Source organism: Sciurus carolinensis, chromosome 3 (genome assembly GCF_902686445.1).
Source record: "Sciurus carolinensis chromosome 3, mSciCar1.2, whole genome shotgun sequence".
Lineage (NCBI taxonomy): Eukaryota > Metazoa > Chordata > Mammalia > Rodentia > Sciuridae > Sciurus > Sciurus carolinensis.
Window position 1 is genome coordinate 99493646 of NC_062215.1, and position 27803 is coordinate 99521448.

Here is a 27803-nt window from a genome sequence, read left to right on the forward strand (position 1 = left end):
AAACTTAAGGGAAAGGGGTGGGGGAAGCACATGAATTTCCATAGGCAAATATGTAATAACCACCATGTTAAAAAGTAAAGAACCAACTGGAAATACATAAACCAGGGAATATCAGTGGTCAGTAAAAATATGAAATGATGAGCCTCACCACTAAGAGAATGATACAAATCAAAGAACTAAATTATGCCCATGATTAAGAGAATTTTTTCCTATTATACAGGCAGATATAAAAATTGTTTTTCTCTATTATATAGGCAAACAATGAAAACTGTTCTCAAATACAATTAGAGGGTAATAGTTTGGTAATGTTACTTCTTTTAAATATGGTGCCTTATCACTCAGAATTTGACCAATTAAAATTTATCTAAGAAAATATATGATCATGTAAGCATGTCTTACTAATTGTAAAAAAATCAGAAACAAACAGTCCTTTATTGGTGACTAATAAATTATAGCATCTTTATAAGACACCATATGAGAATCATAAAAATTATGCAGATAAAAATATACTGATTACAAAATGGTAAGTAAAATGATTTTATCCCTGGAATAAAGTTACATTTATCTAAGTATCTCTATCAAGGATATGTGGTAAGTGAATAAAAATAAGAAACCAATTAATTGATTTAATCACTACTATAGGATCACAGTGATTTTTTTAAAAAAATTTCTATTTCTGCATTTTCTGTTTAGTATTACCTTCATAATTAGGAGTAAAAGTTAAAAACAAGAATATTTTCATACTGCTGTATGTGATAGTATTTACCTTTTTTTAAAGCTTCCAGAAGAAATGAAAGGTTTTCAGCAAAGCTTCCCTGAATAACAAAAAAAAGATAACAAGTAGTATAATAAAGAATAAGATGGTTGACTCTTAGACTTATAAAGAAACTACACAACTTTCTTTTCTAGCAAATTAAGAGTCACTGCCCAGACTCAGGCAAGTGTCGCTATATTAACTATTTAAAACTTAAATGAAATAGAAAAGCAAAGATGGCAAAGCAGTGAAAATGGCAAAAACTATGTAGTGTTTTAAATTTTATACTTTCTTGGATAAAATCTGTAAAAAATGTACAGATTTGCTATGATCTAAATACAGTGGGAAACCCATTTGTTCAAATACATGGGGTTCCTAAAAGTCTCTAGTTGGCGCTGCCAAAGAAATCACTATAAATTTTAATGAGATCCAAAAGGGAAGGCAGAATAAATTTGCATGAAAATATTAGATACTGGTGCTTTCTGCTGTGGTTGTCCAGCCTACTACCAGCTCTGAGGCACCATCAGAGAACCTGGTAAGCTCATAGCTCTATTGACAACAGAGCTTGCCTTGCGGGCAGAGATAGCTTCCACATGTGGACTTAGGAGATTCTGTAAAGTAGAGATCGCATAGAGGGACTGATACTTGTATTTGGTGGCATTTTGGACAGGTCCTCTGCTGAGAGAAACTGCATCTTACTTTAGTCATAAGCTAATTACTGCTCAATTCTGGTTGGATATTCCAATATCAAGAAAAGTAGGGACAGAAGTTCCCAGAAATCTGTCCCTAAGTGGGCATGGTTAGAGGGAATCTGATGGCCTGCTCCTGGATACCCATACTGAAAGCAACATCACACATAAATAACACAACTGTTATAGATACTGCATCTACAAAGCATCAGTTGCTCCCTGTTAGAATGCACAGGACAAGATCACAGGTGAGTGCCACAGAAGGTAAGGCATTGACCTCAGCCCTCACATCTCCTGGTGAAACACCAGGATTATACCAGTGTCTAAAGGGAGGATAAAATCTCTGATCCCTGACAATGACTGAAATGCCCAGTATCAAAACTGTTTTCAAGTAATGAAACCAGTATCAGTAGTACCTGAGGAAACCCACATCACCTGATAGGGGCCTAAATGCCCATTGTTAAAATAACCACAGAGGGTGGACCCCATTTTCTTTGTTGTCTGGACCAAACCTGCCTGAACCACCAAAGAAACCATGTTCTTGTGGTTTCTCAACAGAGAAAGTAGGTCTCTCAGGCTCCAACATAGTACATACTGCCAGAATCCATTAATCAGCCAAAGAAGCCAAAGAGACTACACTATGAAATCCAGATGGAATTATACTCAACATTACACAACAAACCAATAACCATGACACATCATTAGGAGCAAGGCTATTTACTAAGGACTTCACATGAAGGTGGAAGATACATTCATCCCAGCAGATGTGCAGATCTCAACATAGAAACAAGAGAAACAGAAAAAACAAGACATAACATAAGACCTCCTAAAGTTCAAAACTACATAGAAAAAGACTCCAAAGATACTGAAGTGGATGAAATGCTGGAAAAAGAATTCAAAAGAATGACTTTCAAAAGGTTCAATGAAATCTAAGAGACTACAAATAGTTGAATAAATTAAGGAAGACAATGCAGTATATGGAATGAGCATTTCAAAAAAGATTTTGAAAAGGAATCAAATAAGAAGTCTTGAAAATGAAAAGTTTGGTAAGTCAAATAAAAACTTAGTTGAATGCACCAAAAACAGATTAGATAAAGCAGAAGAAATCTGATCAAACAGCTTAAAGAAAATTATTAAAATGTTACATTCAGACACCAACAGAAAAAAGAAACAACATTAAAATATTAAGTCTGCATAATCAGTGTAAGAGAGTAATTATGCAGAGGGAACAGATAGCCTGTTCAATGAAATAATAACAAAAACTTTCTCAAATCTTGGAGAAGACATGGACATTCAGGTACAAGAGGTATTTAGAACCTTAAATAAACATGACCAGAAAAGGACTTCTCCAAGAGGTTATAGTGTCAAAATTATAGAAGAAAGAAAGACTATTAAAAGCTGCAAGAGAGAAATGTTGAATCACATGTAAATGCAAACCTGTTGGCATTAACAGATTTCTCAGCAGAAAATCTAAAGGCCAGGAGGGTATGGAATGATCTATTTTAAGGCCTGAAAAAAACAAAACAAAACAAATGACCAAGATTACTGTAACAAGGCAAGGCTATGCTTCAGAATCAAAACAAAAATAAAGATCTTTAGATAAGCACAAAGTAAGGGAATACATGACTCCCAGACCTGCATTATAGAAGATACTTAAAGGAACCCTTAAATCCAAAAGAGAGAGACAAACATAATCATGACAGCACAGGAAAGACTAAATCTCCCTAGAAGAATACAAATGAGAAATAAGAAAGAATCAAACATCATTTTGGTAAATAGTCAAATGTCTAAATGAATAAGGAGGAACAAATGAACACGGACTATTCAGAACACCCAAAGAAAATCAACAAAACGACAGGAAAAACTATATTCCTTTTGATAATAACCCTGAATATACATAGTTTTAATTCACAAAGTAAAAGGTACAAACTGGCTGACAAGATTAAAAAACAAGATTCAACAGAATACTAAAGAAACTCACCTCACTTGGAAAGACATACATAGAATAAAAGTAAAAATATGGAAAATAATATTCCCAGTAAATGGAATCTTAAAAGAAGGAGAAGCTATACTATATATATAACAAAATAGAGACAAAATCAATTAGAAGAGAAAAACAAGGTCAATAATTACATACTGATCAAGGCAACAATTCCATCAAGAAGATATGATGATTATAAAAACATATGCACTGAACAGTAGAACACCCAAATTTATAAAACAAATACTATTAAACATTAAAGGGACAGATAGGTCCGAACACAGTATTAGTGGGTGACTTCAATAACCCACACTTAACCAATAAATCACTCAAGCAAAAAAAAAATCAATGAGAAACATCAGATTTAAATTATATCATAGATCAAATGGATTTAAAAGGTATCTAATGAATATTCTATATAAAAGTTGCAGAATACATTCTTTCCATACTTACATGGAACTTTTTCTAAAATAGATCATGTTAGGCCACTTCAATTCTTAACAAATTTGAAAAAACTGAAATTTCTTGCATCTTATTAGATCACAATGGAATGAAACTAAAAATCAACAGCAAGAACTACAGAAATTAAGGAGATCAAACAAAACACTTTTAAATGATCAGTGATCCATTGCAGAAGTTGGGAGAAATGAAGAATTTCCTAGAATGAAATGAAAACAGAAGCATAACATATTAGAATTTGTGGGATATACCAAAAGCAGTATTAAGAGCAAAATTTATATCAGTGAATGCTTACATCAAAGAAACCTGAAATACCGCAAATGATGATGTACCTCAAGGTCTCAGAAAAACAAGAATAAAACAAACCCCAATCAGATGGCAAGATATAATAATGATCAGTGCAAGAATAAATGAAACAAACAACAACAACAAAAAAAAAAAACAAAGCAAGGTTCTATAAAAATAAGAGTTGGTTCTTTGAAAAGATAAACAAAACTGATTAACCTTGAGCTAAAGTAACCAAAGGACAGAAAAAAGCCAAATAAATAAAAGTAGAGGTAAAAAAAAAAGAGACATTGCAACAAGCAACACTGAAATTCAAAGAATAGGGCTGGGACTGTGGTTCAATGGTAGAGCGCTCGCCTGGCATGCGTGAGGCCCTGGGTTTGATCCTCAGCACCACATAAAAATAAAATAAAGATGTGTGCCCACCTACAACTTAAAAAAGAAAAATTAAAAAAAAATTCAAAGCATCACTAGGGAATATTTTGAAAACTTATAGGTCAATAATTCGGAAAATGTATTAAGAAATGGATAAATTTCTGGACACAACAGACTAACAAAACTGAACCAAGAGGATATTAAAAAAATTTAAATATATCAATAAAAGCAACAAAATTAAAGTAGTAATAAGCTTATCAACAAAGAAAATCACAGGACCAAATAAATTCACCTACCAGACGTTTAAGAACACCAATGCTCCTTTATTACATAAAATAGAAAGGGAAAGATCCTTTTCAAACTCATTTACAAAGCCAATAGCATCCTGCTACCCAAAGCTGATAAGAATACAACAACGAAAGAACGCTAGAGACCAATATTCCTGATGAACAATGGTGCAAAAATTCTCAATAACATACTTGCAAATTGAATTCAGCATCTATTAAAAAGATAACACACCACAAGCTGGTTTCATTCCAAGGATGGTTCAACACATGCAAATCAATAAATGTAATACAGTAAATAAACTGAAATCAAAGATAAAAAGCACATGACCATCTTGATATACACAGAAGACACCTTTGATAAAATTCAACATCATGATAAAAGCCCCGAATAAATTAGGTATAGTAGGATCATAGTAAAGGGTATTTATGATAAAGCCACAGCCAACATCATCACACCAAATGGAAAAAAAACTGAAAGCATTTTCAATAAGATCAGGAACAAGACAAGAATGTTCAGTTTCAGTGCTCTTATTCAATACAGTACTAGAAATTTTGGCCAGAGCAATTAGGTAAGAAAAAGAAAGAAAAGGAATAAGAGTAGGAAAGGAGGAAGTCTAATGAACCCTGTTTGCTGGTGATAGGATTCTATACTAAAAAACTCTAAAGACTCCACCAAAAGGCTTTTTATAACTGATAAAGAAATTAAGTAAAAAGTAACAAGATATAAAAATCAACATGAATGTCGGTAGCTTTTATGTATACCACTAATAAACTTGCTGAGAAAGAATTCAGGAAAGCAATCCCATTAATGAGACTCAAAAAATTAAATATAATCTAGGAGCAAACCTCACTGAGAAGGTAAAAGACCTCTGAAACACTGAAGAAAGAAAATGAAGAGGATACTAGGAGGTGGAGAAAGCACCCATGCTCATGAACTGGGAGAATTAATATTGTTAAAATAGTCATATCACCCAAAATGATCTACAGAAAGTCATGAAAATCATTGGCTTTCTTTACAGAACTAGAAAGAACAATACTTAATTCATATTAAGTACAAAATACCCCAAATAGCCAAAGCAATCCTGAAAAAAGAAGATGGCTAAAGTCATTACAATACCTACTCCAAAATATACTACAGAGATATCCTAAGGCAAAAAAAAACAGGCATATTCACTAGTAATAAGGAATAAAGGACCCACAAATGAACTAGCTTGTCTACATTTCAACAAAGGTGATAAAAAACATAAATTGGAAAAGTCTCTTCAACAAATGACGCTAGGAAAACTGGAGATCTACAGAAGACTGAAACCAGACCCCCATCTCTCATCCTGTACAAAAACCAAAAAACAAAACAAACAAAAATCAACTCAAAATGAATCAAAGACCTGAAAATTCGAAGCTATGAAGAAAACATATGGGAAACACTTCAAAATATTGGCATAGGCAGTGATATCCTGAATAGGACTGAATAGGACTGAATAGCACAGGAGACAAAAGCAGAACTAAGAAATACATCATATAAAACATTTTACACAGAAAAGGTAACAACGAACAGAGTGAAAAAGACAACCTATAGAATTGGCAAACATATCTGCTATTTATCTGATAGAGGATTGACACCCAAAAATAAACTCTAAAAACAAATAATCCAATCAATAAATGAACAAATGATTTGAAGACACTTCTCAAAAGAAGAAAATGTAAATGGCCAGTAAATATATGAAAACTGCTCAAAATATTTAGCCATCATTTAAATGTAAATCAAAATTATATTGAGAGCCCACCTCACCCTAATCAGAATAACTATTATTTTAAAAAAATAACAAGTACTTGAAGAGCTGTGGGGAAGAAGGAACTCTTGTACCTTACTGATGGGAATGTAAATTAACATAGCCACTATGAAGTCACAGTATATATCCTAAGTATATATCTGAAGGAATGAAGCCAGTATACAGAAGAGATACTTGTATAACCCATATTTACTGCAGCACTATTCACAATGGCCTAGGTGCCAGTCAACAGATGAATGAAGAAAATGTTGTATATATACATAATGGAGAAAGAACAAGAAGAAGAATGAATTCCTGTCATGTGCAGCAAAATGAATGAACTGTAGGACATTACATTAAGTGAAGTGAGCCAGGCACAGAAAAGTAGTATATATTTTCTCTCATACATGTAAACTTAAAAATACAAAATAAAGAGTGACTATTAGGGAATGGGAAGGTGGTTGGGGGGAAAGAGGGGAGAAGCAACAGAGTAAAAGAGGGTAGAAAGGAAGAAGGACACAACCAATACACAATACAGGCATGCATGGAAATGTCAAGGTAAAACCCATTAACTTCCACAATTATGTTAATAAGAAACATAGAACTAGAGGGTTGCCTCCAAAGGAAAATATTAGATACTGTAACAGTGTTTGTCTATTCAAGAGCATACTGACAAAATTGTATTTATCACATCAAAATTGTCTATGTTTCCTTGGAATATAGCCAAAGTATTTCTGAATGCAACTTATATTCTGGATGAAATCTAATAGCGTAGCAGATGCATTATCCAGATGTTCCAGATTCAAATGTTTTTTATTAAAGTCATAAATTTTTATTTCATCAGACTTTTTCAAGAAATAGTCAACTTTAAGTCTGAGGACATGTAATAAAAAGAAAAGAAACCCACTTGTTAGCTTCCCAACGGAAACATCTGATATAAAACAGCATAATCGGTTTTTAAGAACTTATACAGATTGTGATGATCAAAGGCTATTATAAGAATACTACTTCCATGGTACAATAAGAGGTACAATAAGGTGTTGTTCCATAATACAACAAAGGTTCTAGGATACAATAATTTAGAAAATCAGTGGTCAAAATTACTCAAAGATGACATGTCTTTTGGCTTTTCTGTATTAAAAAAACCAGATAAAGTACAAACATACTTAAGAAAATATACATATTTTATATGCTTATATACAAATATTTTAATATGTAAATGATATACAATATTTGTGAAATAAAAAATGTTGTATTTTATACATATTTTATATACAAATATGTATGAATGTATGCATATTTATATAAATATGTATGAATATATGCACAACATATTTATGCATGTGTTTACTATATCAAAACAGAACTGCTCTGGATTGAGTTCAAGTGACTTAGGAGTCAAATGTTCAAACTCTAGCATTTATTTTATGACTTTTGGCATACTATATGCTTTCTGAGTGCCAAATATTCATCTAATAAATGAAGGAGTTAAACTAGTAATTTCTCTATAGCTATCTCTGGAGGACTGGCTCTAGAACCCCACCATGAAAAGCAAAATCTATGGATTTTGAAGTCTCTTACATAAAGCAGCATAATATTTACTTATCAATTATGTACATCCTCTCCTATACTTTACATTTTTTCTACATTAGTTTTAACATATAGTACAATGTAATGATACATAAATAGTTATTATACTATACTGTTATGCCAAGGGAAAACAGTCTACCGATTCAGTAGAGATACACTTTTTTTTTCTTGAATATTTTCAATCTATAGTAGGCTGCAAATGCATATGCAGAGCCTATAGCTACCAAGGGTTGACTGGGTACGAATATCCAGTATGAATATATCCATTTAGGAATGTCAGAAACACCTATTCAGATCAACTGGAAACAAAAAGTCAAAATGAGCCTACATAAGAAGAACTCCCTCTGACCAAGTAGTAGGTCACTAGCTCAGGCATTACATTCTAAACAGGAGGTAGAACATTGTATTTATTGACGGAGCATTATGAACTTGTACTTCAAAGATCTGCAAAATACGAAAGGAAAGCATATGGTTGGCTCAGATTTTTATAGATAGTAATTAAAGAAAAGAAATTCCTAAATGCTTACACAACTATGGTCATGTCACTGCAGCAGAGAATACATAGCTATGAGAATACAGTGACAGCACTGCATGATCACCAGTCATCAGAAAATGAACTTGGAATATTAGTGCCCAATTACAACTGCATATGCAGTGTAAGGATAGGTAATTTCCTCATGAAAGGAAGGTCTCAAATTAATCCTTTTTTCCTAGGTCCATAAAATAGCCGACAGTAAAAAATTTATAATTGTGAAAACATTTAAGAGCAGTGACTTTAAATTAGTGATGCTCACTGTCCTGAGACTGCATGCTGTATGATAATTGAGTTATGGATAAATATCTGCAAATTAAATAGTAAGAGATAACTGACATTTGTATAGCATATTTGCAAACAGAAAAGTAACGTTTAATCTAAATTAAGTTTAATGTTTCCTTTATTCTTTAGAATAACCTTGTGAAGTATGTGCCACATATGAAGGATCTAAAATTCAGATACACTCATCAGTCCAAGATCACTAGAGATTTAAGGTAGTAAAGCAAGAGTCAGAAATAATTATCGTAGCTTTAAATTCAGAAGTTTTCACTATGCCCATACTACACTAGTCAGAAGATTACAAATAAACTGCTATTTAATAGATTAATATTAATTTCTCTCTAAGGATAGAAAGTACTTATCTGAAAAGGAATAAACTTAGGGAATAGGTACAGAAATATGGATTTCTTAGCTATTTTAGAACTAGTACAATCTACGATAAAAATCCAAATATAAAGGTTTGATAACTAAATGTATCCTAATACACTGTATATTTTTTGACAAGAGTCTTCCATATTTTAACTTAAATCTCTGAAACCCTCTCCTAACCTTCCAGAAATATAAAAGTATCTATGTTGGACACTTTGCTTTGAAGTTCATTTAATAAAATATACAATACTTACAAAAACTTTATCTCCAACTACATTTTCCAGACTTAACTGCCTTGTGATTTCCTTCAGAGCAATTTTATCATTGATCTGCAGCAGTCCTGAAAAATATCCCAATTAAAAGTACTAAATCAAAATATGTATTTGACACAGATTATTACCCAAATAAATTTTCTAATACTTTAAAAAAATTAATTAGAAAGAAAATAAATTCTGTTAGTTTGCATTGTCATTTTTAAAAAACAGCAATAAAGACATTTGGTATTGTCAATAAACAGACTTCCTTGAGGATACCATTATTTAGAAAAATAAAGACAAAAAACAGAGTCCATAAGTGCCTTCATAATGATCAATTTTTAATTTCTACATTGTGTATGGTTTGTTCAAGGCTATTAAATATGAATTTAGATTTAAAAATATAATTGCAGATTTAAAGCACACAAATTAATTTAGTTTCACAAGATAAAGAACCCTGTGGTTTATATCATTTTCCATTCAAACTGATGGCCTACTTACCATTTAGGTGAACTTGTAATATATTTTCACTCACCACTTCTATATCCATGAGTTCTTTCAAAGCATGATTTATTAACTAAAAAAAATTGAAAAGTTAATAAAATATTTAATACTAGGAAGAGATAAGAAGAAGCCAATGTCCCCTTTAAAATCATGAATGGGGGGAACAGGATATAAACAAATTGTAATTACCAAATTTTCAAATATTTTTGATAGCAAGTTGAACTAGAACCTCACGTCTGACTCTTCTTAAGATACTAGAGCAAGAACTGATAGTGCATTGTTCAATTATCTACACAAACTTCCAATAAAAGTTTAGAAACAACTTCTAATATTAAAAACAAAACGTATTTTGTTCTGGGTCTTGGGGATTAAACTCAGGGCCTCACACAGGAAGGCAAGTGCTCGACCAACTGAGCTATATCCTATTCCAACCCTAAAATTTTAAAAGAAATATTTTTCCACATGTCACAGTAAACTATAGTCCCTTATGAACTTCATGTCTTACTACATTTTATGTTTAACACTTATTCTAAGTATAGAAAAAAACCAGTCAAAAGCTACTGAAAAATACTTACCAGAACAATATTAAATGACTATAAAAAAAACTCTACTCCCAATATGTCAATTACTGTGGAATACTGTGAACTACTTTGTATGATATCATAAAAAGAAAGTGAGAAATATCAGTAAATTAATTGAAAAAGAAATATTCTGTTAGTCACCAAGGACAAAGACAGTCCTTATTAAAGAAACTTAAAGGTTACAATGAAACATTATTACTAATAACCAATGCCAATAGAAATTACTATTAGATACATTTATAGTCATATAGTGTTTTATTGTCTTAAAGCATCCAATTATAAAGTTTCGCATTTTCATAATTAAAGGTTTCTTTGCCACCTATTTATACTTCTTTTTACTTGAGCCATAGTATCACTCTTATACTGCCATATCATAGACATCTCTTCATATTATCATTGCATATATTTATTAAAATTTGAAAATAAACAGAACTAAGAAAAATGAAACTTTCAAAAGGAAAAAGAAAGTTGAAGGAATATTAGAAGAATACTATCACAAAACAAATGATTCAGGAAAAGAAGAATATACAAATAAACTATTACAGATGAAATCAAAATTTAGGGAGACAAAAATTATTTAAGAAAGGCAGTTGGGCAACTGGAAAACTATTTTTAAAAACGAATTTATTAAAACTACTTGCACTGGCAACATCCTACTCTTATTTGTCTCTTTGTGCAAAAGCAGCAGCAAACATCCTCATTTTAAACTTCTAGGTTTTATATTAGGTTATTAAACATACTACTATTGTCATTTTTGTATGATTTTTAGACTATGGGTAATTCTACTTTAGATCACAAGTGGGCTAGGTCTTCTTATAAGGGAACAATCTCAAGTTATCAACTGTCACAGCTACTAGTAGTATCCCAGTTAAGAAATTACAATGAAGAACTGAGGCAAAATGATATTTCTTTGCCTTTGGATCAGGTCAGACCCTATCACAAGAGCACAACCCTGGACAACAAATATGCTCCATCAAAATACTGCTATCATCATGTTTTTTTAAGTATGTCATTGGGTTCTTTCCCCTTTGTCAGGTATTTTACTTGTATTTTTTCTTGACTCTGACTTTAATTTGTAAATCATTTTCTTTAATCTTTTGACAAATTACTGAAAACCATTTCAAATCCTTTGCAGAATGTAATAATACATATTAACAATCTCTTCATTGTACATATGTATAAAGAGTTATAGGACTTTTTCTACTATGCCTACTTTAAATACCAAGTTATTATTTGCCTCTATCTGCCCACTACTGTCATTACAGAGTATGTGTATGGTCTAAAATGATAAATGCATTAACAAATACATCTTCAAGTAATACTTTTAGTTCCAATTTGAATTTTTCAGAAATTTATTCTGTAATTAGTTAGGAATCAACTGTGTAAGTCAGTTTTTTCCCCAGATACACTGTCATCTTTTCAAATAATTTAAACTACCATATACAATAAAAATATTTAGTATGTTATTAATACAACACTGATAAACATAACCATTTGGTTAACTCCTTTCCATATCCTTTGTAGAAAAAAGTACTTTTTAGAAAATTAATTTCACAAACACACCTGGATAATTCTCTTAGACATGCTAACATGTAAGTATTTTTATGCTCAACTACTACTATTTCCAAATACTAACATAACAAAGTATATAAGACTTGTTACACAACAAGAAGAATCATCCTATTGGATCATCTCCCAAGTTCATCTATAGTAAATGCTATGTAGAAGAGTACTTTCAGGCTCAAACTGTCAGCTGGAACAATGCCTACATTTTAAAATAAACTCTGTAAGACAAGAAATCACTCCATCTCTTATCTTTTTCAATTAACTATAGATTATGCATATTTGTATCTCAGTTGGGACACAGACACTTTTAAATATACTATGATCTTATTTTAAAATGTGAATTTGTGTAATTACTCCATTAATTCTTCTTGTCTGATAATACTGTATCTAAAATTGATTCAATTATTTTTGTATCTCAGGATACCTTCCCCACACAACAAATTATAAAAGCAGTTCAAGTCAAACAATGTTCCTCCTTTCTTCAACCTCTCAATATTGAAGTGCAGCACAAATAAACTAAACTACACCAAAATGAAGTACCAGGTAAGGGATTCTTCCAGATTTTCATTAAGTTTTACTGGATAAATGGACTTCACGGCATGAGATCAAGGCTCTCTGGTTTAAGAAGAAGCAACTACTAGATAAACTGTTACTATGATCAAGAATAATCTATCCATTTTATTGACTGATAAATCCTACTAAATAAAACTGTCTCCTTTAAACTTAAGCATATGGAATAAACCTAATAGGGATTTATAAAAAGATGCTATCATGTGAAAGAAAGGGAATATCAAGTGGATGAAAAAGATTAATTACTACTAAAAATGTATACTTTATGAAATAAATGCTACTTCAACAGAATAAACTAAGAAAGTACATGATAAGGAACTAGATAAGAAGGATCATTAGAAAACTAATATGGAATTATGAGGAGCAACAAGACAACTCTTAGTATAGGAAATCACGTTGGTCATATGGTAGAATATTGAGGGAGAGGAAGAAAAAGATGAAAAAAAGCAGATAAATGAGAAGAAAGGCTTAATAATTGATAATTTAATAGTGAGAAACAAGAAGAAATGAAAAATAATATTAAAAAATAGTAGGATGGCATTCATTAGTGAAAACAGCCTTAAATTCTTATTAAGAGTATACAGTATACTAGTTAAATCTTATTATCAAGTCTTAAACACAGTTGATGAATGACTTAGGAAATAAAAAGTAAAGGAAATAAAAGTTATAGATAGGAAAGGAAGAATTAGAATTATCTTTGCTTATAGATAACATGACTGTCTAACTAAAAAAGAAAAATTTCTACAGTGCATAAAAAACCTCAGACAAGCAATTGTAACAAGGTTGCAGGATATGATAAACAAAAGCCAGTTATTTGCTAATATGTTAGCAACAAGAAATTTTGAATTTTACTGGAAAAAGCGATTTAAAAACACAATTCTCATTACCACCAAAAAACTACTGTGGTATAAATCTAAGAAAATATATATAAGATCAATATAAGGAACACAAAAACTGATGAAATATCTAGCTAACTTTGGATTATACAGAGGGGAGTGAAGGGAGGGATGGGACAGTGGGGATAGGAAAATGAATACATAAAATAATAAATACAATAAAAAGTAAAAAAAAAATTTAAAAAAGAAATATCTAAATAAATAAAAAGATACTTCTTATTCATGAAAGGGAAAACAGTATAGTTAAATGTCCGTTCCTAACCAATGCAATCTACAGGTTAAACATAAAACACCAGCAATTCAATACAGAGAGTCCTAGTATTTTATGGATACTGACAAATTGATTCTACACACAATATGGAAATACAAAGCACCCAGAACAGCTGACACAATACTGAAGATGAGCAAAATCACAAGATTTAGAGTACTTAATTTCAAAGTTGACTATAAAAACCATGGTAATTAGAAAATGTTATACTCCTTATATATATAACATGTCAGAATACACTCTACTGTCATGTATATCTAAAAAGAATTAAAAACAAAACACTCTGGTAATGAAGACAGTGGCAAAAACAACAAATTGAACATATCCAACAGATCAAGGAAATAAAAAGCCCCAGAAACAGACCTACAGGAAGACAATTGATCTTTGACAAAGAAGCAAAGGCAATTTGATGAAGAAAAGATAGTTTTTTTTCCCCTCCAACTAGAGAGTCAAATGCAAAAATAAAAAACAAATAAGATACAGAGCTCATACCTTTCATAAAAAATAAATGAAAAATGAATCACAGATCTGAATATAAAATGCAAAACTTTAGACTTCTAGAATTTCTATAGCATCAACAAAGTGCAGCTGACTTTGGGTTTGGTGATGAGGTTTGAAACAACAGCAAGATCATCACCCATGAAAGAAAATACTGAAAAATTAATTTTGTTAAAATTTAAAACTTTCTCTTTTCCAAAGACACTATTTATAAAATTAAAAGGTGAGTCACAAAGGTGGATAAAGTATCTGTAAAACACAAGTAAAAATCACAAATATACAAAGAACTCTAAAACTGCCAAGTGATACTTAGGATGTGGAGCAATAAGAAATCTTATTCATTGCTGATGGGAAAGCAAACAGGTACAGTCACATTGACAGTTTGGCATTTCTTACAAAGGTAAATATAGCCTTAACATATGACCCAGCAATTGTGTTCCTAAGTATTCATACAATTGAGACAAAAACTTTCCTCCACATAAAAATCTGCACACTAAAGTCTGTATTTATTTCTAACAGGTAAATTGGAAGCAACTAAGATGTTCTTCAATAGATTAATAGATAAACTGTGGTATAAGCATGGATACAATGGAATATCATTCAGCAATTTAAAAAATGAGCTAATAAGTCGCAAGAGGAAATGGAACCATTTAAATATATTTGGAAAAGGCAAGCTATAGATACAGTGAAAAGATCAGTTGTCAGGAGTTCCAGGGGAGGGATAAATGGGTAAAGCATGGGGAATTTTATGGTGACAAAATATTTTATATAACTCTGTAAAAGTATATACATGACATTATTCATTTGTAAAACTCCATAGAACTGTATAACACAGAGAATCTGAAGTTATTATTAGCTAATACATCAATATTGGTTCATTAACAAAGGTATCACACAAAGGTAAGATATTAAGTATGTATATATTTGTTGGGGACAGAATTATATGGGAATGCAAAACAATGTCTGAACTTTTCTATTAAAAATATCTTTTTTAAAGCCAATTTTCTAATGAAATCGTATTTACCATGTGTATCTATTTGAACATTTTTGTGTTTCATTTTTTTCTGCACTTTCACTGTACACTGTATCTTTAGGGACAAACTTATAAAATGAAGTTCTGAGTAAAATTCAGTCACTAAGCTACTCAAGTTTATTTTTAGGACTGACACCTTGATATGCAAATTCAGAGATTCAAGTTCTCTGCTATAATGCCATTTTGTTTCAGATGCACAGTTGATTATGAAATGATACATTACATAATGTACTTCCTATATTTCATTTAAGAAATATAATATGGAGCTTCTTATTATCTAAAAATGTTCTTTAAACATTCATATTATAATGTCTTTTCCAAAGATGAAATAATAACTGGAAACAAAGTTAACATTTACTGAAGAAAGACCTAAATTCATACTAACTTTATCACCAACACAGACCTAGCTCTAGAAATTTTCATATTTTTAAGATAAAGAAATTCTACAAGCATTTAGGTGGGGACCAAAAAAAAAAAAAAAAAAAAAAAAAAAATCACTAAAACAAGTTAGCTATTCAGTAGTCAATAGTGACATTCACCAAATACTTCTGGTTAACCTCCCACATAGGTACCTAGTAGAAATATAACTCCTTGCTCTCTGAAGTTAGGAATGACCCCATGACTCACTATGTCCAGCAAGCTGTGAGGAGGTGTCAGGTAGGAACTTCAAAGAGCACATCCACAACTCTCCCTTCCTGCCACTGGAGTTCTTGTACAAGAGCAGGCCGAGTTTATCTCTAACACTCCTCTTGAGAGACTACAAAGGGCAGTGTCCCTTTTTCGATCCACAGTAAGCACAGAGTAAGAGCTTCAATAAACTTCTGTTGAATGAAGTGATGGAAATTTGGGATTCTTATGACCATGTAATTTAGCCTATCCAGATTGATAATTTATAAAAGATAAGAAAACCCTGTCTTTGAAGTTACCCATAAAGCAAAAATTGAGTGAAATCTATATAATTCTAGGGGAAAAACCTGCAACCAAAGAATTCAATCCCCAATCATACTGGAAGTTATATAATAGCTCAAAAACATATAAACACATAATCCCCTCATAAATTATCCAAAATGGCACTGAAGTTAAATTCAGAGGAAAAACAAAACAAATGGTAAAAAACAAAACAAAACCCAAAAAACCCTTTCAAATGAAGAAACAGTGATTACAGATACTGAGCAAAAACACTGAAATGACTTACAGACCATACTAAAAAAAAGTATTGTAAATATAATAAAGGTGAAACTTTTTGAAATAAAAAATAATCTAAATTCCCAATTTATATACTTTAAAAAGAAATGGGTAATAAAAGCAAAATCCTAATTTCTCTCATCTTACATAATGTAGAGTCAACATACATTGCTTTAAAAAATTACATAATTTTACTTCAACTACCTGTGATGGGCTGACAGATCTGACTCCATAAGAATGTCGTAGGTCAGACTCTAAGGGAAATGACTAAACAGACTCCATTTTGCTCTGAGACTCCATGTTATGTAGGAAATAAGCTTCTCCCATGGGAAAACCCCGCGTTTGTGCCCATCATCATTTACTTAGTGTGATATGTTTAACAATACAGAATGATAATTCCTATGTAAAGAAAAATTGCTCTCTTTTGATCCCTATTGGTCCTAAACAACGTATCATGTGAACAGTGATTGTGTGGATGTTAGTAACCATTCTTTAGTTTGTACCTAGGTAAGGGTCATTTTCACCCACTTTCCCTTGTCGATGATCTCATGATGTTAATGTGTAATTTTGAATCATAGCAACAGACACAATTAATGTGATTTTTGGTATAAGAACTACAACCCTGTGGTCAGGGCTATTCTCCCAATAGCCATTTTTTGGGGCATTGTGTGAGACAGTCAGCCGGCTGGCTTAAAGACTCTCAAATTTGGAATTCTCAGTGGTGATCTGTCTGTTCTTAAGTTGCGCCCCATAACCCTACCCATACTTAAAAAGGTGTATTATTACTCAGTGTTATGGTTTGGTTCTGAAAGGTTCCCAAAAAGCTCACGTGTTGAAATCATGGTCCCAGTACAGCAAGTTTCAGTGGTGGGGTTTGTAGATAATGATCTAATCACGAGAGCTCTGACCTCATCAGTGGATTTATCCCTTTGATAGATTAATCCCACTGATGATGGGATGAACTACTGGGAGGTGAAACCTAGTTGGAGGAAGTAGGTCTAGGGTGTGTGCCCTGGAAGGGTTTATCTTCTCCCTAGCCCCTTCCTAGCAATTTCTGCTCCTTGGCAGTTTAGCTCTGCCAGGACCTTTCTTCATGATGTTTCTGCCTTGGAACCAGCTGACCATACAGTGAATGCTCTGAAATCATCAGGCAAAATAAATCTTTCCTCCTCTAAGTTGTTCATGTCAGGTATTTTGGTCACAGTGATAAAAAGGTGACTAACAGAAATCAAAATTCATTGTCAGAAAATACCAAATAATTTATTTATTGGGTAGAAAATATAAGAAAAATTTTTATACAACCTAACCACTTAAAATTAAATAATACTACTTTTGAGTTTAACATGTTTATTTTGTCTCCTATATTGAATCAAGAATATGAAAGGAAAGATGAGGTAACTAAGCAAATATGATAAACAGGGAAAGTAGAAGAAAATTACAAAAGACAAATGGACTTGAATAAACTGCTCAGAGTTTAACAATAAATAGTATAAGAAAAAAAACAAGGGGCGGGGGGGGAAGCATGGTCTGAAAATTCCCTAATCTATAAAAAAGGGATAAAAACTACCTTGCAGGGTTAAAGTAAAGAATGATTGAAAGAATGTAAGCATAGGGGTACAAAATACATGTTCAATAAATGTTAGTTTCTTCACAGGAAGTCTCTAGTCCTTTAAGCACAATGATGAGGATAAAACGAACATCAAGAAATAAACTGTCACTGGGAAGAAATAAAAGGTAACAAAAAGTATGCTTTACTTAAAATACCCCACCCTAATTTTATAAGATTTTTGCAAGTCTTCTGTATTTTTAAAAGGGAAAAAACACTGTAAAATAGTGAAATAAAAATCATTTTTAAAGTATCTGAAATAATAATCAACACATGTTTATCCAAGCAAAGAAACACCAGGAATTAGCAGTTTTACCATGGTCTTTCCTGATCCTCGGGGTCCAATAATGAGTACAGAGTTACTTTCTCCATGGATAGCAGTTCTTTTTAGCAGCTCAATTAAATGTCTGAAATGATATAAATAGGTCAAGCTTTCAAATATAAGGCTGGAATCATTTGCTGGTAGTACTTTTTTAAAAGTTAAATATTAATTTGTGCAGAAATTCCTCTTTTCTCTCCCTTGGAGATCTTGACTTAGGCTCTAAATAGTCCTAAAAAGAAGAATATAAGAGAAAAAGATAGTAGGCCAGTGCTGATACTCTGAAAACCTGAAGAGGAAACCTATTAAGTTTGGAAAACATTGAATTTTATGATGGTACCGGACAAAGAACAACAGGCAATTCTTAGAAACCTTGAATTTAGATTTCCCTTTTTCTGCTAACACCCTGGTCTTTAACTACAGAACTGAGTGCCAATATTATAGGCAAGAAGGTCAGCATTCTCTCCATGGTATCAGGTAAGAGAAACTAAACAAGATTGATAAAGGGTTTCCTCATTGTGGAACTATTTATATCTGCCCATATTTCATAATATTGTTCCTATAAACAAAGCAAAACTTTTTACTTTTTTTGGTGTAAAAGTATTCTTTATCTTAATAAGATCAAATTTGTGTATGATTAATTTTCAAAACCTGGTAGGCAAATATTAGTAGTTTCAAAACTGACAAGGGAATAGCTAAACTTACTTGTACTGTACTTGCACTCCAAATAGGTTAGTATGTGGAGTCTGATGACAAAATCTTTCACGTAATATTCTTTGTACCTGATGAAAATAAAGTGGATAAATATAAAAATATTACACAAGCATTCAAAACTGAATGAGAAAGTATATGTAGCAGTTGAGAATAGGTATTAATGAATTAATTCAATCCTTACTGAATCCTTCTCCTTAAGAGTTCTGTTACCATTTCCTGAGTTATAAAACTAATGATTCTTTTTACCTATCAAAACCCAAAGAAGTAATCAGAATTCAGTTGTGGAAGTTTCAAAAAGGGGGAGAATTACTTATTTTAGCTACATCGGCAACTTGGGGACTGTTTTCATGCATGTGAGTGAATTAATACTTCATTTTGTATAAAATGTCAGTCAAGGCAAAAAGACATAAGCAAATCTCATCATGCAACTTAATCTAATAATGGTCATGTACCACACACTCAAACTCTAGAGATCAACACATATAAAGTGGCTTAGCTCAAATACTATCAATCTGTACCTGTCACAAAAGTCAGAATTCTGAAGTGAACAAAAAAAATTTTAAAGTTCATGTAATTTTGAAGAACTACTAGATTCACAACACAATAATAATAAAAGTGTATGATCCTCCCTTAAAAAACAATGCAAATAAACTGTCAAGAAATTACCAATTCAAGAAACAAACAAAAAGGTAGTGGTTCAACTATATAAACAAATGTGTGGTTATGTGAGAGAAAACACATTTATTTAGGCTATAAAGAAAGAATCGGATCAGGGCTGGGGACGTAACAGAGGTACAGTGCTTACCTAGGATACCTGAGGCCCTGGGTTCCATCCCACTCACAAAGAAAAAAGAAAAAGTATGGAATCATTGGAGTGAACTAAGAAAAAAGATCCTTGTAAGTAGTTACTATGTCAAATAATCTAGTACAGTTTTCTAAAAAGTGGAACATTAAAGTCATCCCTTTTGTGGACCTGCTCAGAGGTCCATCAAAAACCTTAGGAGGCTGACAGATTTGGCCCCATGGGCTTAAGTAAGAAGCTTCAAATTATTTAATTCTCCCAGACAGACAACATGGAATTCATCCTTCATGTACCAAAGAGAAAAATCTGAGTTCTCTTTACCTGTAGGACAATTACTCACTAGTGATAAAACAATCCATGGTTATATTTCAGAAAAGTGGAAAAAATAATGATATTGGTGCTAGAAGAGTCATGTATTTAAAAAGGCTAAGTCTTTTCTAAATCTTAATTTCTTTATCTATAAAATGGAGATAATAATATCTTTATAACAGGCCTGTTTTGAAGATTAAGGTAGTTATCTTGTAAGACAATGTTGATGTTATATATGTAATGGTTGATACCTGTAAAACACTCAAATGGGCAATATATACAGATTCAGTGAATTATATATATTCCTCTACATAGATGAGACCTATAATAAGGCAAACCTCAATCTTTCAAAAACAAAACACTAAAATACACTAGACAAAAACTACATATAAAATATAAGGAAAAAGGAAGCGAAGTTGTAGTGAATAACTGGAAGGTTCAAATTCCCACAGTATGCTGGATGCAGGTTAAACAGGTATACAGAAATTAACTCCCTTGTATATGGAAAAACTTTAATTTGTACACAAAGGTACATAAATTATACCCAAGTTAAGAAATATTTTTGAAACAGAGTCAATCATTTTCCTTCAAAAAGAAGGATAAGACTAGGTGTGGTTGTGTATACTTATAATTCTAGCTACTCAAGAGGTTCTGACAGAAGGATCACAAGTCTGAGGACAGCCTGGACAACTTAGCAAGATCTGCCTTAAAAAAATAAAAATAAATAAAAAAAAAAACAAAGGGGGTGGAGCTAAAGGATATAGCTCAGTCTCAGAAAACTTGCCTAGGTCAATGATTAATTCTAATAATTTTAGTGTTAACCACACCATAAAACAAAAGAGAAAGAAAAAAAAGTTAAGAAAGAAAGGAAAAGTGAAGAAAAGGTAAGGTTTTATAAAGTGCTATAATCACATTAGTTTTGTTTTAAAAAATTAACACAGTTGAGATCAAGTCAAATACATGGAAATCCCAGGATGGAAATATCATGCCTATTCCCCCACCATATTATAAGCTTCCAAAGATAAAGACATAGATATATGTTTAATACTTGAAATACAGAATGCACTTAATATTAAATATTCAATATAAAATCACTTAATAAACTAGGAAAGGACATGTACAATAAATGTATATCTAACATCACTTATAATGGTGAAAACTGAATGCTTTCCCCTTAAGATCAGAAATAAGATACAAATGACTATTCTTACCATTCCTATTCAACATTTTACTGATGGTTCTCACCAGGGCAATTAGACAAGAAAAAGAAATCAAAGGATTCCAGATTGGAAAGGAAGAAGTAAAACTATCTGTATTTGCAGATGACATGAAACAGAGAAAATCCTAATGAATACACTTAAAAAAACTTAGAATAAATGAATTCAGCAAGGTTTCAAGACAAATCATCATCATATAAAAATGACTTGCATTTCAAATATTAGCAATGAACTAAGCAATGAATCAAAATTAAGAAAGCAGTTTCATGTACATCATCACCAAAATGAATAAGATAACTAGGATAATTTTTTTAAAAAGTAGTACAAAACATATTCTGAAAATAATATTTTACTAAGTTGAATTTAGATCACTTTTAGGAAGACATGAGTAAAAGGATTCAACTATTCAAAGACTAAGGATGAAATCAGGTAGTATGACATTACTATAAAACAAATATTATTAAATGACACAAAAGGGCTTGAGAACAACCGTAACAACTTTTGTCATTGCACATTCTGAAAAGCTTTGCTTCTATATGGTGTTCAGATGATCCCATACTGATCTCTAAGGGAAAGAGTTTGTCTTCTGAAGTGCTAAGAAAACAATTCAACTTAGATGACTATTTTTCTGATTATCTTTGCATGGTAATAAGACCTTGAGAGTCTAGAAAATACATACCTGAGAAAGGCACTCTGCATGTATTATGTTGTTACTCTTTGATTTACGACTGCTCATTTCAACAAAATGCAACCCTTAAAAAAAAAAAAATTCAAGATGAATATAATAGACATTATTGGCTGAAAAATTATTTAGAGTTGCCATTTCAAGAATCAAAATGAATACAAGCTTTTAAATATGATAATATTAAAATTTTTTCAAATTTAAAAAATCCCCAATGGGTTTCTTTTTTCCAAGTTCCAGCTTATTTGACACCCTCATACCATACTTTACACAACTCTTACAACTACTCTTCTCTTTGCCTTAATCTACTCTTCACCTTCCTTTCCTACTATACAAAATGCTTCTTTTACCCATCCATTCAATAGCACAATCCCCCCAAAAAACTTTTCCTTTCCTGTTCCATTCAACAACCATACACAATCTACAGACGAGGTACACAATCTACAGACGAGGTTAAATGACTCTTCTGTAAATACCCTCTATTGTATATATTTCTCTTTATCCATAATCAAATTATTCTAATGAAAAATTTCTAATTGTTAGTGTCCCTCAACTAACAACACTCTTATATTTCAAGTACTGCAATATAAGGCCCCAAACAAAGCTAGCAATGAGGAATGGGGGTAAAAAAGTAATGAAAAAAATAATTTTAGTAAAATTCTGTTATGGTTTAGATATGAGGTGCACCCTAAAAGATCATGTATGAGACAATGCAAGAAAGATAGAGGTGAATGCTTGGGTTTTGAGAGTCTTAATCTAGACAGTACATCACTCTGCAAATAGGAATTAACAGGGTGGCAATTAGAGAGGGAGGGTGTGGCTGTAAAGTGGGTCACAGGGGTGTGCTTTGGGGATTCTATTTTTTTCTTGTGGAGCACAGTTCTTTCTCTGCTTCCTGATTGTCATGTCCTGAGCTTCTACACACTGCTACACCCTTACATCGTGATGTTCTGCCTCATCCTGGGGCACGAAGCAATGGACTAAGACATATGAAACCATTAGCCCCAAATACAAACATCTCTTCCTCTAAAACTGTTTTTGGTAAGGTCTTTTGGTCACTGTGGTAAAAAAGCTGACTAAAACATTCTCCTTGAGACTGTCTTTGGCTAAAAGATTTCATTTTCTTGGCATGTATTTCCTATAGGAGTACCTTAAAGGTCAAGTAATAAATACTACTTTAAGCAGTGCTTACTTAGGTACTTACGTTACAAATGCTTTGCTAATTTGAACCACAAAATATTTCCAACAAGTACTAATATAATGTTCCTTTAAGATTAGAAGGACAGCGGATGGACGGTGGTTGCCAAGTCCGCCCACCGCAAAGGGACATTGGCGCCTGACCCCTGTGCTGACTCAGTGCACCCTCGCTGAGGCTCCCCAGCTTCTTTGGAGGCTGGGGCAGATATTCTGAATTATTCTTGAGGGTATGGCCATCATCACTGGAAGGGCAGCTCCCTTCTTGAGACTCCTATAGGAGACTGGAGGCCCTTTGGCAGGTATCTCTATTTACCCACTTACATCCTACACCCTTCCCCATCCACTTTGTTCACAACTAGAAATACTGTAAATAGTAATCAAACTCATCCTGTTTATTACAATAATGTTAAAGATTTAGGGGCTCTTCTGGTTCAGGGCTGCATTTTCCCTGTATTGGGTGCTGCTATTGTTGATTCCCCACTTCAAAAGAGAGGTACTCGAAAACTTCACAGTCACAATAAGCCTGGAGGGGGGAACTTCCGTACCTCTGATTTTCACTGCTAGAGGGAAATATAAAGGAACAATATGAAAAAACAGGGGAAGAAAGTGTTCCTAACAAACTAAGATGCTATTTTGACAGAATCCAATGACAGCATGGCAGTAGAAATGACAGAAAAAGAATTTAGAATCTGCATAATTAAAAGATCCATGAAGTGAAAGATGAGATGAGAGAGTAAATGTAGGCAATGCATGACCATTCTAGTAAACAGTTTAAAGAGCAAATGCAGGAAGCAAAATAACACTTCAATAAAGAGATACAGATTCTGAAAAAACAACAACAACAACAACAACAAAAATACTTGAAATAAAAGAAACAATAAACCAAATTAAAAACTCAACAGAAAGCATCACCAACAGAATAGGTCTCGTGGAAGACAGAATCTCAGAAAATGAAGACAAAATATTTAATCTTGAAAATAAATTTGAATAAATTGAGAGGATGTTAAGAAGTCATGAACAGAACCTCCAAGAATTATGGGATATCAAGAAAAGACCAAATTTAAGAATTATTAGGATTGAGGAACGAACAGATACAAACCAAAGGAATGAACAACCAGTTCATTGAAGTAATATCAGAAAATTTCCCAATCCTGAAAAATGAAATGGTAAATCAAATACAAGAGGCTTACAGAACACCAGGTAGACAAAATTACAACAGATCCACAAGAAGACACATTACAATGAAAATACCCCACATACAAGATAAAGATAGTATTTTTAAAGGCTGCGAGAGAAAAGCGTCAGAGTACATATAAAAGGAAACCAATGTGGATATCAGCAGATTTCTCAGCCCAGACTCTAAAAGCAAGAAGGGTCTGGAACAACATATTTCAAGCGCTGAAAGAACACGGATGACAAACAAGAATCCTATACCCAGTAAAAGTAACCTTCAGATTTGACTATGAAAGAAATGTTTCCACAATAAACAAAAATTAAAAGAATTTACAAATAGAAAGCCTGCAATACAGAACATTCTCAGCAAAGTATTTCAAGAGGAAGAAGTGAAAAACAACAATACAAGTTAGCAAAGGGAGTAACCACCCTAAAAGAAAAGCCAATCAAAGGAGAAACCAAGTTAAGTTAAAAACCAAAATTAAGCCCAAATGACCAGGAATACAAATCATATCACAATAATAACCCTGAATGTTCATGGCCCAAACTCATAAATCAAAAGACACAGACTGGCAGATTGGATTAAACAGAAAGACCCAACAATATGCTGCCTTCAAGAGACTCATCTTATAAAAAAAGACATCCACAGACTACACTGAAAGGATGGGGAAAAACATACCACGTACATAGACTCAGTAAAAAAGCAGAGGTGTCCATCCTCATATCAGATAAAGTGGACTTCAAAGCAACTTAGGGATAAAGAAGGGATAAAGAAGGACATTTCATACTGCTCCAGGGAACCATAAACCAGCAAGACATAATGATTTTAAATATTTATGCCCCAAACAATGGAGCATCTATGTACATCAAACAAATCCTTCTCAATCTTAAGAATCAATTAGACCAAAACACAGTAATTGTGCGTGACTTTAACACACTGCTCTCACCACTGGATAGATTCTCCAAACAAAAACTGAACAAAGAAACTGTAGAACTAAACAATACAATCAATGATATAGACTTAACTGACATATACAGAGTATTTCATCCATCATTGAGTGAATACACTTTCTTATCCACACCTAATGGATCCTTCTCCAAAATAGACTATAAGCTATGCCACAAAGAAGCCCTTAGTAAATGTAAATACAAAAAAAATAGAGCTAATACCTTGTATTCTATCAGATCATAATGGAATGCAATTAGAAATCAATGATAAAATAAAAAACAAAAACTACTCCTACTCCTGGAGACTAAATAATATGCTATTGAATGATGCAATTGTAATAGAAGAAACCAGGGAGGAAATAAAAAAAAATCTTAGAGGTAAAGGAGAACAATGATACAACATATCAAAATCTCTGGGACACTCTGAAAGCAGTACTAAGAAGAAAGTTCATTGCATGGAGCTCATATATTAAAAATATAAAAAGTCAACAACTAAATGACCTAACATTACATCTCAAAGCCCTAGAAAAAGATGAACAGATCAACACACACAAAAAAGTAGTAAAAGACAGGAAATAATTAAAATCAGAGCTGAAATCAATGAAATTGAAACAAGAGAAAAAAATTCAAAAAATTGACAAAACAAAAAGTTGGATCTTTGAAAAAGTAAACAAAATAGACAAACCCTTAGCCACACTAACAAAGAGAAGGAGAGAGAAAACTCACATTACTTGAATTCTTCATGAAAAAGCAAAGATCACAACAGACACCATTGAAATAAATAACATAATTAGAAGCTACTTTGAAAATTTATACTCCAAAAAAATAGAAAATATCAAAGACATTGACAAATTTTTAGAGACATAGGATCCTCCCAAACTGAATTAGAAAGACATACAATTTAAACAGGTCAATTTCAAGCACCAAAATAGAAGAAGCCATCAAAAGCCTAACCAAGAAAAGACCAGAACCAGGACCAGATGGATTCTCAGCCAAATTCTACAAGACCTTTAAAGAAGAACTAATACCAATACTCCTCAAAGTATTCCAGGAAATAGAAAAGGAGGGAAACCTTCCAAATTCATTCTATGAGGCTAGTATCACTCAGATACCAAAACCAGACAAAGAATCATCAAGGAAAGAAAATTTTAGACCAATATCCCAGATGAACATAGATGCAAAAATCCTTAACAAAATATTGGCAAATCGCATTCAAAAATATATTAAAAAGATAGTGCACCATGATTGAGTGGGGTTTATCCCAGGGATGCAAGGTTGGTTCAACAACCAAAAAATCGATAAATGTAATTCATCATCTCAATAGACTTAAAGTTAAGAAACACATGATTATTTCAATAGATGCTGAGAAAGTATTTGATAAAATACAGCAACTCTTCATGCTTAAAACACTAGAAAAATAGGAATAGAAGGAACATACCTCAACATTATAAAGGCCACCTATGCTAAGCCCACAGTCAACATCATTCTTAATGGAGAAAAACTGAAAGTATTCCCCCTAAAAACTGGAACAAGACAGGGATGCCCCGTTTCAACACTTCTATTCAACATCGTCCTTGAAACACAGGCTAGAGCAATTAGATAGACCAAAGAAATTAAAGGGATACAAATAGAAAAAGAAGAACTCAAGCTGTCACTATTTGACAATGACATGATCCTATATTTAGAGGATCCAAAAAACTCCACTAGAAAACTTGTAGAATAAATGAATTCAGCAAAGTAGCAGTATATAAAATCAATACAAGTAAATCGAATGCATTTCTATTCGTAAGTGATGAATCCTCTGAAAGAGAAATTAGGAAAACCACTCCATTCCCAATAGCTTCAAAAAAAAATTCTTGGGAATTAATCTAACAAAAGAGATGAAAGATCTCTACAATGAAAACTACAGAACACTAAAGAAAGAAATTGAAGAAAACCTTACAAGATGGAAAGATCTTCCATGCAATTGGATAGGTAGAATTAACATTGTCAAAATTTGGTAGAATGGTCATTCTACCAAAGGTGCTGTACAGATTCAATGCAATTCCAATAAAAATTCCAATGACAATCCTCATAGAAATAGAGAAAGCAATCATGAACTTTATCCGG

The 27803-nt window shown here is 32.3% G+C and overlaps 1 protein-coding gene across 7 annotated transcripts in view; it reads right to left on the reverse strand.

The window, feature by feature from the left end:
• Orc4 (origin recognition complex subunit 4) overlaps positions 1 to 27803 on the reverse strand; it is an 80499-nt gene that overhangs the window by 18077 nt on the left and 34619 nt on the right. For 6 of the 7 annotated variants that reach the window (XM_047547396.1, XM_047547397.1, XM_047547394.1 and 3 more), the window contains exons 2-7: positions 22374 to 22447; positions 19358 to 19434; positions 18650 to 18740; positions 10128 to 10203; positions 9627 to 9712; positions 767 to 815 (exon numbers count right to left, since the gene is read on the reverse strand). In XM_047547396.1, the coding sequence (XP_047403352.1) occupies positions 767 to 815; positions 9627 to 9712; positions 10128 to 10203; positions 18650 to 18740; positions 19358 to 19434; positions 22374 to 22430 (436 nt within the window). In that variant the 5' untranslated portion in view covers positions 22431 to 22447. Of the gene's footprint in view, positions 1 to 766; positions 816 to 9626; positions 9713 to 10127; positions 10204 to 18649; positions 18741 to 19357; positions 19435 to 20171; positions 20204 to 22373; positions 22448 to 27803 lie in introns of those variants that run through there. The other variant, XM_047547398.1, reaches the window with a different exon arrangement.